The 18,864-nt window shown below is 32.1% G+C and overlaps 1 protein-coding gene across 2 annotated transcripts; it reads left to right on the forward strand.

The window, feature by feature from the left end:
* Nucleotides 1-597: 597 nt before the first annotated feature.
* Nucleotides 598-18,656, forward strand: LOC139498679 (zinc finger protein 420-like). Of its 2 annotated transcripts, XM_071287193.1 has the most exons (7): nt 598-697; nt 5,242-5,291; nt 5,743-5,833; nt 6,319-6,481; nt 8,886-9,132; nt 10,639-10,808; nt 13,670-18,656. In XM_071287193.1, exons 2-7 carry the CDS (start codon nt 5,273-5,275, stop codon nt 17,291-17,293), a joined length of 4,314 nt encoding a protein of 1,437 aa, XP_071143294.1. In that variant the 5' UTR covers nt 598-697; nt 5,242-5,272; the 3' UTR covers nt 17,294-18,656. The 2 variants fall into 2 exon arrangements, with proteins under 2 accessions (XP_071143294.1, XP_071143295.1); XM_071287194.1 differs by lacking the exons at nt 598-697; nt 5,242-5,291; nt 5,743-5,833; ... (1 more) ...; nt 8,886-9,132; nt 10,639-10,808 and adding an exon at nt 10,817-10,988.
* The last annotated feature ends 208 nt before the right edge of the window (nt 18,657-18,864 follow it).

The following is an 18,864-nucleotide window of genomic DNA, read 5'->3' on the forward strand; positions in this document are numbered from 1 at the left end:
GAAATCCCGGACCTGCGCAGAAATGTACAATGTACTTCCTTTTTCCGGTCTCATTTGTATGAAACTTTGAGTAAAATATATATTTATCAGTCTAGTATAAAATAGGAAGGAACGCGCAATACCAATTTCATTTTTAATAATTCCTTGAAATGAAAAAACGTTACCTGATTGTTTACATTGCACATGACGTCATAATTTAAATAACGTCACAACTAAATCCCTAACAACAGAACCAAAATCGGAAACGTTACGGTATTTCCGTTTCTTTTTTTTTAAACAAATATTTAAGTTACAAAAAAATAATTCACACAGACTTCGTCCCCATTTACAGGTAATGCCTGCCTCATATTATGAACCAATTAAGAAATTGCTTGATCTAGCTCTTAACCTTAGCAGTGATATGAGATTGCCACGCCCATTTTGAAGATAAGATGTTTTACAGCAGTATTGTCAAAAAATGTACCATAATTTGATATAGTGATACCTGGAAGTCTTAAATGTAGCATTGAAAGAATTGAAAACGTATTTGGGCAACTTGTTGCTTGTTGTTGATACAATCCAGGAAGTAATTTAGAAATTATTTACAGCGCCTGCGCATTTCATATTTCCTGTTCATTCCTGAAAAATTGCAAGACGCACTTCAACTTCATTTCTTTGAAATGTACACTATTTATTACAAGAGCATTTGTTCTTGAGGGTAAATGTCTTATTATAAACACATGCTAATCATTTCTAAGATAAAAATATATCTGTGTTGAGTTTAAATCAGGAATTTACCTTTCAAGAAAATGGCGGAAGGTCGGCGTACCGTTTCGCCATATTTAAAATCAGTAGTTTTGAATTTTGGTTTCACCGAGTAAACAAAAAACCACGTGAAAACGTTCAAATCAGAGCAGACAATTTAAAAAAAAAGGACAGTGACTGTTATGAATTGTTTAAAGTTGACCATTGAAGTTAAAATCATTAAAAATGCATGACAATGAACTACAATGGCCCTCACTCACTGAGCGTCGCCTAAAGACTCAAAACCAGACTTATCATGTTCTACAAGGTCATCCATGGACTCATTGCAAATTATCCCATCACTAGACACTAGTCCTCATACCATCAGATACTAGAACAAGAAAATTACATACCCAAACATTTCGGCAAATATCCACCTCTAAAGACAGCTACAAATGTTAATTCTTTCCGCAAAAGATAATCAAATGGAACTTGTTACCACAAGTTGTGGTAGCATGTCAAACCATTGAAACCTACAGAGATCAGTTGACTCCAACTGTTCTCCACAACATAATTTAATTCTATAAATAACAATGTACATATTTTTTAATCACGTTGTTTTCTTTCATGTAAATATCACCAAGAAGTATTCCACAAATTTAAAGATAAATTTTTGTTCATATTTTTTTAATCATTTACATGTACTCCGCGCATGCAACAGTTCGTAATCTTCAATCAATGAAGCTGTAACTGAATATCAGAAGAAGAAGACATTGGGTGAGCACTTCGGCTCCAAAATACAAAAAAAATATAACCTTTTCTAAAGCATACAGAATCTAATTTCTAAAGCAAAAATACAGAATCTAAAGCAAAAATAATTTCTACAACACTTATAAAATTTGGACTATTTAACAGGGGCTCTTATCCTAGATCCTGCTTATTGTTTAGTCTCAATCCCATATTCATGCTTAATTATTTTACCTTCACGTGTCACGCTTAAATAAAATTGACCAATCCCGCATCACACTTATACCCCAATGCCAATGAGACCCACTCAATACAATACAATTACAATACTAGAGTTGAAACACAATTTGAAATAGCTGTAAAAGGCAAACTTAATCTAAGTTAATATCATTTAAAAATTGCTCCCTTTTATATAATAAAACAATAATCACCCATATATGTAAAGATCACTCTAGACTCTTAACTTTTCAGATTCACAAACCTGTCATATCTTCAATATAGAGTGCTGTGAAACAGAAAAAGATGCCCTGGAATGGTTATCTCATTATATATTAACTTCACACATTTAAAATCTGGGTAGAAAATTAAAAGGTGTATATTTTATTAATTGCCAATAATTCCACAGAAATTTGAAATTCAGTCTATAAAAGTCTGAAATTATGAAGTTGACTATCACAGTACAGCTTCTGATCATAGAGAAGCGACAAAAATGCAACACACATTTGAGGGATCTATATTTATAATTATAAGCTCTACTGGGATACCCCACATTATTATTTAAAAGTTAAGAGTCTAGAGTGATCTTTACATATATGGGTGATAATTGTTTAATTGTCTGAAAAATATTGCTATTTATATTAATAAATGTTTTGAACTGAGAAAACTATCAATATAGTATATACTATAGATATTGTTTTATTAAAGATGTTGAGAATATGGCTCTGATCTGGTTGTAGATTAACAATGATTAACATCTAAGGCAGCAACCATTTGATTTTCTATTGGGGGGGCTATGGTTTTTTTTGGAAAAAAAAGTTTGTTTCCAGGTTTTGGTGAAAAAAATCATTTGTTTTGGACCATGAGAAAAAAAAAATGTTTGTTTCACCCTCAGCTGCCACTATACATGCTATATGTAATGCTAAAATTGAAAGAAAAAAATTGTTTTCAGTTTGTCGCTTAAAAAATAGATTGTTCTATGCCGAAGGCGAAAAAAAAAGTTTGCACAGAAAAAAAAACCATAGCCCCCCCCAGAAAATCAAATGGTTGCTGCCTAAGAAATAGTTGAATTCATGTTTATGATTTGTGTCATTATTGTTTCATTATTGTAACAATTATAAAAATCATTGTAATAAGTTGCTTTGCCCTTCATGGGCCCTTTAATTGGAATAAAAATATCTTATCTTATTTACAGACTTTTATTGATAGAATTTCAGATTCCTGTGATAATTAAGACAACTCTTCATCTGAGACCTAAATGTGGATTCATCTATTTTCGTGGGTACCAATTTTCGTGGAATAAGGAAAACTCACATGTTCGTGGATATTTAATTTCGTGGTTTTAAAAAAGTCTGCTTACAAGCTATAGAAATTTTGTTATTAGTTCAACATTTAATTTCGTGATTCACCAACGAATAATAATGAATCCACAGTGCATGTACAAGTTTATAGGTTACCCTGCTGCCTTTAACAGTAGGCCCCCCAAAAAACCATACCTAATGATGCTGCAGCAATAACAAGCTATTCAAGAACCTAAAATTACAAAGGAAAACATTGTCAAACAAAAAATTAAGCCTGATTTATGTAAAAAAACAATAAAGGAAAACAGATATGATAATTATATACAGCAACAATTAACAGACAACCTTTGAATTACAAGGCCTAGCTTGGGAGATGCACATATTAAATGAAGTACATTAGTCTGTGACTGTGTTAAGAATGAATTAGTTTAAACATATTTATTTATAGTGGATTGGGAAACAAGTTTTGCAACTTATATTAATCAATTTGCGGGTGCGAGTGCTGCCTTGTAGCGGCATTAGCCTGCTCTTTTTCGAAATCTACAAGTATGTCTTTAACTTGCAACTCTCTTAACACGGGCCAGCCATTTATCGTCCCCTTCCGACGGACTATCATTGCTTCCTCAAGACCATTCTCGCAAATGGTGTCAAGGGAGAGCCGAAAAGAATTATCATATCAAATCAGCATGAGTAGTTGGAAATCCATGTTATATTTGCTACTGATCATTAAAGTTAATGGTTCTACAACAATCCTTTCATCCATGAAACACTTTTGAATCTATTCTTATAATAAGACATGAATGAAAAAATATTATTTTTAAGGATGATACACTTTAATTTGTGTAAGAAAAAAGTTTTAATACATCTCAGAAATGCATATATACAATGTATATGTTCCAGACCATATGAGTATTTGGACCGTACGCGTACGGTCCGGACCGTATACGTATACTCGTACGGTCCGACCATATGCGTACGGTCGGACCGTACTAGTATACGCATACAGTCCAGCTGATGTTTTGGGATCATATTGGTTAAATTTAAACAAATATTTATCAAAATCATTATTTTTAGTTATATAAATACAAATTGATTTTATTACATGTATATGGATGAAATGATTAAGCGAACAATTGAAATTAAATATGTGTTTATTTTTATATCCGTGATTCCTATTTTGGTACTCAAGGACTTAGGTGACACTGACTTCCATAAAGAACGTCATATTTTTTTTACAGTAACATAATTTGTTCATGCACGTTGCTTTGCATTTTTTTTGTAAAGTTCCTTAATATTCTAAAACGATTGTCCTCCCACTCTAAGTTTACTTCCGATAACTTCAATTTTAATTAGCATACTTGGCTTCAATATATGAATTACTGACATGCTAAATACAGGAGATTAACAGATTAAATAAACGTGATTTTTTAAAATAGTTATGACATTATTTTGTTTTATTTCAATTACTATTGAACTTTTTACATTAATTTGAGATGTAAGCTATGTTGATCTGTTATATACATTTGTATCTGATAAACGTGACCAACTTCTTAATATTAGTCAGACCGTACGCGTACGGTCCGACCGTATGCGTATTTTGAAAATATACGCATACGGTCCAAATACTCATACGGTCTGGAACATATATATATATATATATATATAACATTGTATTATGTAAGTTAAAAATATAGATTGGCATTGTACATGTTGTACACAAGTTAATATGCATGATTTTATTTGTATACAAAATATAAATCAGATATACATTTGATATTTTGATAATGTAGTTGACATGGTTGAATTGTATATATACTCTAAATTGAATACAAAGAAATGTTATATGTCTTGCATATCAGTTATTTGTGATTAAATAAATATCAGTCATTGTTGCAAAGACTTTATCAAATGCCTAAACTATAATATCTGTAGATATGAGGAGTAAAATAAAGTGTATAGGATATATAGATTTTTCAATGTTTTTATAAACTGTCACACATCATTGTGAGGCAAGGCTCTTTAGATTATATTGTTGTTTCAGGTTTCTCTAAAAGATTCTCTGAAGCTGAAGGACGCCTCCGGGTGTGGGAATTTCTCGCTACATTGAAGACCTGTTGGTGACCTAGCTGCCTTCTGCTGTTGTTTTTTTTCTATGGTCGGGTTGTTGTCTCTTTGGCACATTCCCCATTTCCATTCTCAATTTTATTCTATTTATTTATTTGCATTTGATTATTGAATTATTTTATTTTTGCAGGTATGAGAAGTGTTTTGACTAATAACTTATTATGGAGACTCCATTAGAAGGTAACAAATAATTCATTAAACATGGACGTACTGAACATTTTTGATTTTGTTTACATTAGTATTAGTATCATTAAATTTTTATAAACATAAAAATCAATATTTTTTTATAGTCGCTTTGATTTGAAATGTAGCATTGTATATAGGGCAGTATTTAATTTGATCAGAATTGAAAAATAGTCTTTAAAAACAAATCAAATATTACCATCTTGTCTGAATGCATTCCTATGTACATTGATGTATAAAATGACATGTTGGAGATATTTATCAATGAAACAGCTTTGATACAACATCATGAATATTTAATTTAACATCAGCAGGAATTAATTTTGAGTCCAGGGTAAAATTATAAAGATGTATAAGAGTGTTGATTGTATAAACTGAATCACCACACTTTCCCCACTATAAACTATTAAAGAAATCTACTTTAACTTGAAATTTATTTATATTTTAGGATGTGATGTATGTGGTGAAGATCATGCTACAGTGCTGTGTCCTGAACTTGGTCTACAGAATTCTGATCTTGAAGATGTTGTTGTTACAAGGTATTTAGATAGGCATTCACTAATAAAACTTATATATTCATGTTGTATGGTCAAAATTAACGGAGAAATGTACATTGCAGATTTAATTGAATAAACTCACTATAAAGCAGGGGAACAGCTGTTCTATTGTATCTCTTATCTCAAATTTTAAAACAATTAATTAGCATGCACTTATTGGATAATGTATAGTGATTTTGTGGTAGCAATGTTTTAAAAAGTTTTAAAATGTTATATACATATGATATAAAAATTGTAAATATCAACATCCAGTGGATTAATGGGATTTTTACTCCAAAGATTATTAATAATTATACATTTAACAGAATAAAAAGCAGCAATACAAAACAAGATGTATGAAAAAAGAAAGAAAAATAGGCAAATCTGTAAATATAAGTGGTCAAAGTTTCTGGATAATTGGAAAATTTAAAGAAATACAGTTTCAAGAAAAACATACCAAATATGATGCATTATATAAAATTTTGCAGGGCAAGACTGACATTACCTCATTCTCTGCAAGCAGTAGATTTAGGCAATGGAGAGGTGACCGTTTACAGCACTGAAAATCTTTGTAAAAAAACACAGTTTGGACCTTATGAAGCCAAGAGGACAACACATGAATTTAATGATGATGGTTTATTTGTTCTGAAGGTGAATTTATCATTCTAATGTTTATTCCATATATAATTTCATATTTTTAAAATGATTTAAAAAAAGGAAATTTATATTCAATATTTCACCTTACACCTTACTTTTTACAGAATAATATGGGTTTTCTTCATTGTTGTAGACTGTACAGTGGCATATATATTTGATTAGACCTGTTTCATTTGGACTTTCTTTGAAAGTTGTCAAATTGACAATCACACCACATCTCCTTACTTTATATTATATATACTGTAGAATTTCAAAAAGGAGATGAAAATACCATAGAAACTAAGGATTTCTGTTGTTTCACCTAACACAGTATACACACAATGAAATTACCCATTGTTTACATTGATAAAGCTGAAGCAAGCAATTTCAAATATCATCCAGATAGAATGTAAAGAGAAAATTTTACAAAGTAAATCACTGCAATGTATATAATCCAAGGAAACGTAAAATCAGTTTCAGTATGAAAAAACAATCTCATTAAAATCAGATATTGATAATCGTAGTGAAAACTAACAGCTGATATTAATGTGATTATATAAAAAAAATTACAGCATAATGGTACTCTGATGCTAAAATGCCAGATAGAGAAAACTGATGTTAAATTGTGAATATATATACTGTTTAAGGAGGCTCAAGGGTACAAAAATTTCACAGAAAAAATTTAAACATTTTTTTTTTTCATTTTAAATTTTATTTGTTGCACTATTAATTGTTACTTATGACAATGTATGTTATGGTACAAAAAAAAACACATAAAAAATCAATTTGTTTTGGCCCCATATGACTTTTAATATATTTATATCATTGAAAAAGCTCCAAATTATCTCCCTTTGGTGCAGAATGCTTTTTTTTAATTAAAATTGAAATATCTTTTTTAACTCTTCCGTGACCTATATTTTTTATTGTTTTTTTCAAATCAGCTGTTCTTCAACTAAACAATTGTAAAATTTAGGCAATTTCTGTAATTTAGTTTTTTTTTTATTTTCGATATTATCAGATTATTACATGGCATTTTTCATATCGCATGTATTATCAGCCCTAGGTTCAATATCAGCCCAAGAGCCGCATGGCTCGAGGTCTGATATTGACCGAGGGCTGATAATACATGCGATATGGAAAAATGACATGTTATGATCTTTTTATCATATGCTTCAACAATGGAGTAAAATAACAGATTCATATATTGATCCTTTTACGTGGTTCCCAAATAGAAGTTCAAAGATTGAAAAGTTCACGGACGTCGGACCCAAATTTAGTACATTCGATATCCAATCTTTCTGCAATATGCCTCAACAGAGGAGAAAACATTTTTGATATGGACGACTCGACAAAACAAAAACAAAAAAAAAACACACACACAACAATATACATAATGAACACTGTTTGGAAAAGTCAACCTTTTCAAAGTAACTTTCTAAATTATGTTTGAAACTTATAAAGAATGCATTTGTTTAATAATTTGTTTGTTTGGTTTTTTTTTTTTTTATTTTGTTTGTTATTTTTTTACACAGTATACTTTTCAGTATCTAAATAATTGTTTTGTACACTATGTCGTAATGTTTTTCACTGAAAACGTAGCATTGAGGTGTATTTTCCGGAATTTGCCGAGTATCACCGGAATGCCATGTGATAACGTTACGGAAAGGCATGTGATAACAATCAAAGCATGTGATAAACTTTTCATATCAGCCCGCTAAGCACCAATTCGAAAAATATGGAATTTACGTTAATTTAATGCTTTTATCATACAGTAAAAAATCATATGTTATTTAGTCTAAGTATATGATAATACCATATATTTCTCCTATTAGTCAAACAGAAAAAAAGTAACTTAACAAAAATGCAAGCTTCTCTGAAAGGCAGATAGCTTAATGAACAGTGACCCCATTTTATTATTTTATTTTTGTATTAAGTACAATGTACAATGTATATGATAAAGTTCATTTATAGAAAAAATAGCAAAATCCTTTATAAAAAAAATCTATTTATACCAGCGAGCCCCCTTAATTTCACCATATGTAATTTGATTGGATGAGTAAATAGTATTTTTCACAAATGTTCCAAAATTTAAGATCTCTTTTTTTTTTTATCGGTGTATTTGTCTCTTTGGAATTCCATGTGCAAATGGGAAATACCATGTTTAAAATTAATAGGACTTCTGAAGACATCTAGACTTTTGTTGGGTTGGATACAGAGAACATTCTGTTGTATTAAACAATTATATCAAGCATGATATATTTGTTTAAAATCAAATTGATCCTTTTTCATGTTAATCTCACTTTCAATTTTGTTATTGTGTTCAGCAAAGATAAGATCTAAGTAGATATTTTTGAGCACCTGAATAAATTGTCTGCAAAAAATTAGTTGATTTACTTTAAATGACATTTTTTTTTTAAAGATTTTGACAAAAGATGGCATGAATGTCAGTCTGGACACAACAGAGGAGAGTGAATGTAACTGGATGTGTTTGGTCCAAGCTGCTACTGAAGTACATCAACAGAATCTGATGGCATACCAACTGGGTACCAGTATATTCTACAGTACAACCAGGAATATTGACCCTGGGACAGAGTTACGTGTGTGGTATGCTCCACAGTATGCTAAACGCCTGGGAAAACAACCTATTCCGGATGGCTATAGTAAAGGTAATACCATCGGTCAGGTGTAATACTGTCAGTCAGGGGTAATACCATTGGTCAGGGGTAACACTGTAAGTCGGGTATAAAACTGTCAGTCAGGTGTAATACTGTCAGTAAGGGGCAATACTGTTGGTCAGGGATAACACTGTTAGTCAGGTATAAAACTGTCAGTCAGGTGTAATACTGTCAGTAAGGGGTCAGGGATAACACTGTTAATAGATTTTGATTTTCTTTTCAAATTTTTAATTATTTTTTTTAACGACCTATTTAAATCTCTTGTATTCAAAGATCAATCCATGCCTTCTTGTTTGGTAATATTTTTTTTTATTAGATTTCAACCTTTTATTTTCAAGACCTAAAAAAGATGTTAAGTAACAGTGCAAATTTTTAATAATGGCAGACACATGAGATTTGCATCGTCCATGATATTATACTTTTATGAATAATAAAGATAATTATTAATGACAGACTTGTCTGCAATATTAAAAACCACAGTAATGAAGTCAGAAAAAATTCAAGACAAGAAAAAAATATGATTGTTTTGATATAAAGTATCTAGTTCAAGAAACGAATTCTAAGGGACATACTCTAACTCCAAAATATTTGTCCTTTACAAACTACAAATTAATTTAAATAAAAAAATTTCAACTGACTTTACTGAAAAACATGTGAACAGAATGACATCATATTTAGTCATCAACTTGGCAGTGATGAGTTGTAATGTGTGAGCATGTTTAAGATCTGTCAGACTTAAATTTGCATAAAAAAGATTAATTTTTAATACTACTATTTCAATTAGTTGAAAATATCCTGCTGTTGGTTATGAAGGCTACATATTGTGTATTCAAAGTTTAAAAGTTTTCACACAGCTTTTATATTTATTTGTTGATTTCTGGTAGATCAAGGATTCAGATTCTTCAGTTCTAATTTCTATTGGTCATTCTGTATCACATAAATTCAATAAACAGTTTTTCTTCACTTGTAGGATTTGATGTATATAATAGTGAAAATAAGAATAGGTGCCAAAAGAATAGTATGTCCCTCTTGAATTATTACATTTTGATGTTCTGTTAACCATAATATCAGGGTCAAAACTTCATTCAGAATAAACATTAAACAATGTACATGATAATGAAATTTGCATTCATTGATGTAACTACAAACAACTTTGAACCATAAATTGTAACCGACCTTTATAAAAAAAATATAATCTATCACATTTCAAGGTTCAAATCTGGGTAAAAAAACCTCATGTGATAACTGTATTGGCATTCATTTCATGACCAGGCTGCGTGGTAGGATTTTAAAAAGTTGATATGACCACAAACTACCTGAAACGAAAACTTTAACCTGACAGATAGATGCACGGACTAGAAAACATAATGTCCATCTTCTATCTTAGACAGAGCATACAAAAAAAATATTGCATTAATCTCATACATGTACAATATTCTACCAGCACAATATTCGAAAAAATCATTTTGTAATATATGTAGAAACTTTTGTTTTCAGTTATGCTAGGGATGAAGGTTGTCTATCCATCAGTAGACGAATTGGCAGAGAGCCAGATCATCAAAAATGTTGTTGAAGAGGGAAGCAAACATTTGAGTGAATCACCAGAAGAGGTCATTGAAAACCAACAAATGGAGATTAATACTTCATTAGAACAAGGAATGTCACAGGTAAACATCACAAATATAGAACAAGGAATGTCACAGGTAAACATCACAAATATAGAACAAGGAATGTCACAGGTAAACATCACAAATATAGAACAAGGAATGTCACAGGTAAACATCACAAATATAGAACAAGGAATGTCACAGGTAAACATCACAAATATAGAACAAGGAATGTCACAGGTAAACATCACAAATATAGAACAAGGAATATTACAGGTAAACATCACAAATATAAATTATGCAATGTGAATAAAGGAATAAACACCAAAGACAACAAAAAAAACTTTACAATGCAGTTAAATCCTAGAAAGATAAATTGATTGGTTGTTTATTGCATTTCTGCTACCAGTACAAAAATAAGAATATAAGGCTAGATTGCCAAAAATACAACTATCTACCTGAAACAAAATGGCATAAATGTAAACAACTATAGGTAACTGTATAGCCTTCAACAATGAGCATTACCCATACCATAAAGTCAGCTTTAAAAATTACCAGTTTTGTACTTCCTTACTTATCTTCCATTATGGACACTAAATCTAATCTCTCATCATGTTCAAATTTTCATTTCTCCAAAATACTACTAATGAATTTCCCATTTACCCATTTTTAGCTCACCTGGCCCAAAGGGCCAAGTGAACTATTCTCATCACTTGGTGTCCGTCGTCCATCGTCGTCCATCGTCATTAACTTTTACAAAAATCTTCTCCTCTGAAACTTCTTGGCCACAATCATCATTAAGGAATCTAGTTTAAAAAATGTGTCTGGTGACCCGGCCAACCAACCAAGATGGCCTCCATGGCTAAAAATAGAACATAGAGGTAAAATGCAGTTTTTGGCTTATAACTGAAAAAACAAAGCATTAAGAGCAAATCTGACATGGGGTAAAATTGTTTATCAGGTCAAGATCTATCTGCCCTAAAATTTTCAGATGAATCAGACAACCTGTTGTTAGGTTCTGCCCCTGAATTGGTAATTTTAAGGAAATTTTGCTGTTTTTGGTTATTATCTTGAATATTATTATAGATAGAGATAAACTGTAAACCGCAATAATGTTCAGCATAGATTTACAAATAAGTCAACATGACCAAAATGGTCAGTTGACCCCTTTAGGAGTTATTGCCCTTTATAGTCAATTTTAAATGATTTTTCGAAGATCTTAGTAATCTTTTAGAAAAATCTTCTCCTCTGAAACTACTGGGCCAAATTTAACCAAACTTGGCCACAATCATCATTGGGGTATCTAGTTAAAAAAATGTGTCCGGTGACTCGGCAAACCAACCAAGATGACCTCCATGGCTAAAAATAGAACATAGGGGTAATGTGTGGTGTGACCCGGCCAACCAACCACGATGACCGCCATGTCTGAAAATAGAACATAGGGGTAAAATGTAGATTTTGGCTTATAACTCAAAAACCAAAGCATTTAGAGCAAATCTGACAGGTGGTGAAATTGTTTATCAGGCCAAGATCTATCTGCCCTGGAATTTTCAGATGAATCAGATAACCAGTTGTTAGGTTGCTGCCCCTGAGTTGGTAATTTTAAGGAAATTTTGCCATTTTTAGCTCATCTGGCCCGAAGGGCCAAGTGAGCTTTTCTCATCGCTTTGCGTCCGGAGTCGTCCGTCATTAGCTTTTATAAAATCGTCTCCTCTGAAACTACTTGGCCAAATTAAACCAAACTTGGCCACAATCATCATTGGGGTATCTTGTTTAAAAAATGTGTGGTGTGACCCGGCCAACCAACCAAGATGACCGCCATGGCTGAAAATAGAACATAGGGGTAAAATGTAGATTTTGGCTTATAACTCTGAAATCAAAGCATTTAGAGCAAATCTGGTAGGTAAATTGTTTATCAGGGCAAGATCTATCTGCCCTGAAATTTTCAGATGGATCCGACAACTGGTTGTTGGGTTGCTGCCCCTAAATTAGTAATTTTAAGGAAATTTTGAAGTTTTTTGTTATTATCTTGAATATTATTATAGATAGAGATAAACTGTAAACAGCAATAATGTACAGCAAAGTAAGACCTAAAAATAAGTCAACATGACCAAAATGGTCAATTGACCCCCTAAGGAGTTATTGTCCTTTTATAGTCAATTTTTAACAATTTTCATAAAATTTGTAAATTTTTACTAACATTTTCCACTGAAACTACTGGGCCAAGATCATTATAGATAGAGATAATTGTAAGCAGCAAGAATGTTCAGTAAAGTAAGATGTACAAACACATCACCATCACCAAAACACAATTTTGTCATGAATCCATCTGCTTCCTTTGTTTAATATTCACATAGACCAAGGTGAGCAACACAGGCTCTTTAGAGCCTCCAGTTTTATTTGTTTTTTTGCCTCAAATAAAAAAAAATTATGATAGACCGATAAAAACTTTAATAGGCAAACATGGTCAGTCAACATAGCTGAAATTGTCAGTCATCTCCTAATTTTAGTTATTGCTCTCTTATAAAGATTTATACTCATTTTTAGTATTTTTGTCCATTATCTTGAAAACTATAATAGACAAATCTACACTGTAAATAGTCAAAATGAGCAGTAAGACAAGATCTAAAAGAAAGTGGATTTTTGAATGTTGTAGAGGTTCTATTGTTGAAGATGCACAAATACCTTAGGGACAACAAATGCTCTCTAGTTTAATCTACTATTTATAAAAAAGAAGATGTGGTATGATTGCCAATGAGACAACTCTCCGCAAGAGACCAAAATGACGCAGAAATTAACAACTATAGGTCACATACCGTCTTCAACAATAAGCAAAGGCCATACCGCATAGTCAGCTATAAAAAGCCCTGAAATGACAAATGTAAAACGATTTAAATGAGAAAACTATTTGTTTGTTTCAGACTGAAGAAGATGAACAACAGTTGATACCAATAACAAACTATAGATGTCGACGTTGTGGAGAAGGATTTATGACGGAGATTGAACTTGGAAAACATATTAGAGAACATATAAATCCACCAGGATCTGGAAGGAGAGGAAGACTACCAAAAGTGGACAAAGTCATCAAGATTTTACCCAAAAAAAAGAAGACAGGAAAAATGGAAAAGGAGGATACAGATAGCTGTGAGAATGATGAAGAATTCACACCTAAATCTTACCAGATGTTCAAAGTAGAACCACAAGATCCAACACGCTTACGAGTTCTGCCCAAACGTAGACTGAAAGGGAAAAGGACTACTGGATTCTTAGTTGATGAAGAATTTCTGCTGACTAAATCTCAAATTAAAACAGAACCCGAAGAAATCACAGCAGAAGTGCATGTTGAGAACATAAAGAAAGATGAGTCATCTTCTACCAAAAGAAGACGTGGCAGACCATCTCAAAAGAGTAGTAAAACTGCAGAGTCTCCAAGTTCAAAAAGGAAAAAAATATTTGAAAAAGAAATTGAAACAGAGAAATGTATAACACAGTCAGATGAACTGAGAAATGATTGTGCAGGGGAATTGCTTGAGAAAGTTGATACAGTTAATACAGATGACAAAACTGTTGATAATCATGGTACTGGTACCAAAACTGTAGATGATGATGCGCATATGAATTTACAATGCACAGCTGCTGAAACAAATGAAATAATTTATGCTCCAACTAACAAAGCTGACAACGACAATCAGAATGAGAATGCTAATGCTATAACAGAGGAAGTCACATCAAACCATGAGTACAGTTCTGCAGTGTTAGAGTCGTCAGAGTTTCCTTCTGATTATCTTATGGCGTCAAACAATACAACAAAAGAGAGTGAACAGAGAAAGAATGAAGAGTTGAATAAAACATCGGAAGAGGAAGGAGATACAGAAGAAAATGGAAAATTATCAGCTGTCGAAACTGAACAGAAAGTAAAAGATGGAGAAAACAGCAGCAAAGAGAACATAGATGAAGAAATCAGAAATGAAAACAATGAAGAAATCAGCAAAGAAAACATAGAGGAAGAAACTAGCAAAGAAAACATAGAAGAAGAAATAAGCAAGGATAACATAGATGATGAAACTAGCAACGATCATATAGATGAAGAAGAAGGCAGCGATAAAAGCAGTGGGAAATCAGAAAAAGAAAACTCTAAAAATAAAAAAGATGACAACAAAAAAATTCACAAGAAAATTACCAAATCAAAAAAGGAAAAAGATAAAATGAAAAGAAAGGCAAGATTACTACCTATACCAATGGAAGTTAGAGATACGCCTAATGGTAAAGAGTATATTTGTACCATCTGTAATAAAAAATATAATACTGAAAGGTACTTGCGTCTTCATGCTCCAAAACACACAAGTGAATTTAGGTGTGAAACGTGTGGCAAGTCTTTTGCTAGGAAGGAAAGTTTACAGAAACATGAATGTCGTTTTTCTGCTAAGATTATTACAAAGGAGCCAACTGAATCGGGACAACAGACAGAAGGTAATCAAATGTATAGTTGTTCAAAATGTGAAGAACAGTTTTATGACCTGGTAGAAGCAGAGAATCATTTGCAAGTACACAGGATTGGAATTACATGTGAACATTGTAAACAAGTATTCTTAAAAAGGGTCCAATGGAACCAGCATGTTTGTCCAGATGTGGAAAAATCCAGATATTCATGTGACATTTGTTTCCAGACATTTGGGAATGAACAGAGCTTGTTCCGTCATGTTGCAATGCACACTGATATCTATAAATGTGAAAAGTGTGAGAAATGCTTTTCACGAAAGGATTCTTTGCTTCGTCATATTACTACTTGTTGTCCAGATAAGGCTGAGGATTACGGTGTTTTTTCATGCAGGAAATGTAGTAAAACTTTTGGAACAAAGCTAGGATTGGAAAATCATGAAGCAAGATGCAGCATGCATTGTTGTGATGCCTGTTTTCAAGTCTTTGATACAAAACCCAGTTTGGATGAACATAAATGTAGACCTCTACCAGAAAACAGTGACTCTAGCACAAAACAAGTGAAATTTAGCTGTAGCGAATGTAATAAATCGTTTAAAAACCTGCATTATCTTCTCCAACATAAACAAGTTCACTGTAATTCTCATGAATGTGAGGTATGTGGCAAAAGGCTGAAAAGTCAGGAAGATAAAGAAGATCATGAGAGATTCTGTCTCGCAGTGAATAAAATAAAAATGGAAGGCAAAATAAAATGCGATCGTTGTGGAGAAGAATTCTTTTTAGCAAAAGAATATAAAGAACATTACCAGACACATACTCACACGTATCACTGTGAAAAGTGTGACAAACGATTTGTAAAAATAGGCACTTTACACACTCACCAGTGTGTGACAGCAGAAGGCGTTAATTGCCAGTTTTGTAAAAGAGATTTTAAAAGTAAAAAAACATTTCAACTACATATGGTCACACATTCAGATATTGTGTCACAGTGTCCAAAATGTAGTAAATATTTTGAAAATGATCTTTTTGATGACCATTCATGTGATGTGGAAGAATCGAAAGAAGAGGAATCATCTGCAAAGTATATGTGTCACCTTTGTGGGAAAAATTTTGTCAGCACTAGTAATTTAAACAAACACATGAAAGTACATGGAGACAAGTCCATTTCTTGTCCATATTGTGACAAAAAATTCCATTATCCAGAATATCTTAAAGTTCACATAGCAGGTGTCCATGAAAAGAAGACCCAGTATCAATGTTCCGAATGTGGAAAAATTTTAACGTCAAAACCAGGACTTGTGTCGCATATGAAATTATTTCACTGTGAAACTAAAGAAGTGTATCCTTGTCCAGAATGTGGGAAATGTTTCAGTCAGAAAGGAAATATGAAAACACACATGTTTTCTCACGGTAAAGAACGAACATTTCAATGCACATATTGTACCAAGGCATTCAAATATCCTGACCAACTCAATCGTCACAAACTATGTCACACATTGGGTATGAAATTCCAATGTGAAATTTGTGAGAAGTCTTTTGTGAAGGATTACGAGTTACAAAAACACATACAGGTTAATCACAGTAATAAAATGTATGTGTGCGAGTTTTGTGGATCTCGGTGTGGACTTAAGCATACATTACAGAGACATTATAAAAGAAAGCACAATGCGTCTGCTCACCTGGTTGATAATGCTGAATACCTGGAATCGCGTTACCAAGAAGTTGATATTGACAACTCGCCAATGAACAGGACAAATATTGTGTCAATGGTGGAATTAATGCCACAAGCTGCCGCTGAAGCTTTGAGTAGTCTGTCCACATCAGTGGGTCAACAAACTGTAATTTCTAACGAAGTGGCACAATTGATTAGTCAGGACGGAACTATAGTACAACTTCCTGGCCATGACAACATGTTTACAATTCCTACAAGTCAGGACAGTGGGGGTGATGAGCAGACAGTAGTCATTCTTCAGATTGTGAATCCTCAGGAACAACAAATAGAAGTCCAAGAAATGGAAACTCAGGTTATAGACACAATGGAGTTAGAAACAACAAGTCAAGATGTTACAGACTATCAATATACTGAAAATATCATCAGTACATCTTGAATCTAATAAACATTACAAAATGCACAAATTCAACATAATTATCCCTTTTTTTTCTTTTTTCTTTAATAAAGTTCTGCTAATATTTTTAAAAGACCTGTACACATCTCTTTGTTCAGTGACCATGATGCCGAAAAAGATGTGTTTTTTTCTGAAGCAATCTTTAAACATTTTTGTCTAACCCAGAACTCTACTGACAACAAATTTTTGATAACTCATTTTTACAAATTTAGTGCTAAATCAAAAATTATTTGCTTTACGGGCCTTTCTATATGCCTGAAAGTTGTATTCTGTAAAATTACTCCTGTTTAACCTGTGTGTTATACCTTATTTCAATGTTCCATTTATTGTACTAAACTGAAATATTTAAAAAAGATCAAAGTATGCGTATGCTGTTAAATTTTTATTTCTATGAATTAAATTCAGAACTAATATATATATGTTTTGGTGATGTAACATTTTGTTTATTAAAATAATGAGTATTGCACAATCACAGTATGAAAAATAGCATCTAATTGTATGGTATTGATAAAGTTTAACGGTTTCATTCTTTCAAGTATATTTGAAACTGTTAATGCAGCTTTTGCAAGAAAATACCAATCAATGCTCTTAATTGACTTAACAGCAGATTCAAGATTCACGGATTTGGTAAAAGATTATAAACACACTTTTTTTTTTACTTTACATCACTTTTAATTGCCATGCATTTGTACAAATCTGACCTCTGTTAAGATGTGTTAATGATATTGACTGAGTAACAGCATGAATTAGTTGTGAATGAGTTTAATGTGTGAGCAAATTTGTAAGTACCTGGGCTAACAATACTCATAAAGTTTTCGTGCCTGTATTTTTATATTATAATATTTTTTGTTTATTAGGAAGAGTTAAACTTAAACTGTATTTACAAAACAGGAGTCACTGGTATTAACTTTTGTTTAGATTTAAAAAAAAAAATAGAAATCTATCAAGCTGTGATACCCACTTGAATTTTTTTTTAAAAGTAAAGAAGCATAAAAAAAAGATCTATGAAATGGAAATTTGTCTGAAGTAATACAAATGTTACAGAATCAGAGGCGGATCCAGCCATTTTAAAAAAGGGAGGTTCCCATCCCAGGACAAAAAAGGGGGGGGGGGGGGGGTGTTCCACCTATATTTCCCCATTCAAATGCATTGATTGGTTCCCCCTGGATCTGCCATTGAGAATTTAGAATACAAATATGTATTATCAATCACATTTTCTGATTTTCTTGTTCTGTTGTTTTATCATGTTTATGAATGTTGACAATTTTAAGATATTTCTTTCTTGTATGAATTGTATATTTGTCTGGTTAATTTAAAGCTATTGAATAAAAACAGTTATTCAAAATGTATTTAGTGATTGTAAAATCAATACTGAAGAAAAAGAGAGCCACTAGAAAACTGATTAAAAAAAGAGAGAAGATACCCACATGAACCATAAGAAACCAAAACATAAATCAAAAGAAACAGCTGTCAGCAACATGACTTAAAGAATGAAAAAAAAAGACTTATGTCCCAATTCAAAAGCATTGATCATATAAAACAAGGGGGCATTG

Source organism: Mytilus edulis, chromosome 12 (assembly GCF_963676685.1).
Source record: "Mytilus edulis chromosome 12, xbMytEdul2.2, whole genome shotgun sequence".
Taxonomy (NCBI): domain Eukaryota; kingdom Metazoa; phylum Mollusca; class Bivalvia; order Mytilida; family Mytilidae; genus Mytilus; species Mytilus edulis.

Excerpts from the sequence above, each read along its gene's own strand:
- LOC139498679 (XM_071287193.1), top strand. Across the intron at positions 9,133-10,638 it reads TCCGGATGGCTATAGTAAAG|TTATGCTAGGGATGAAGGTT; the intron begins GTAATACCATCG and ends TTTTGTTTTCAG. Across the intron at positions 10,809-13,669 it reads TAGAACAAGGAATGTCACAG|ACTGAAGAAGATGAACAACA; the intron begins GTAAACATCACA and ends TGTTTGTTTCAG.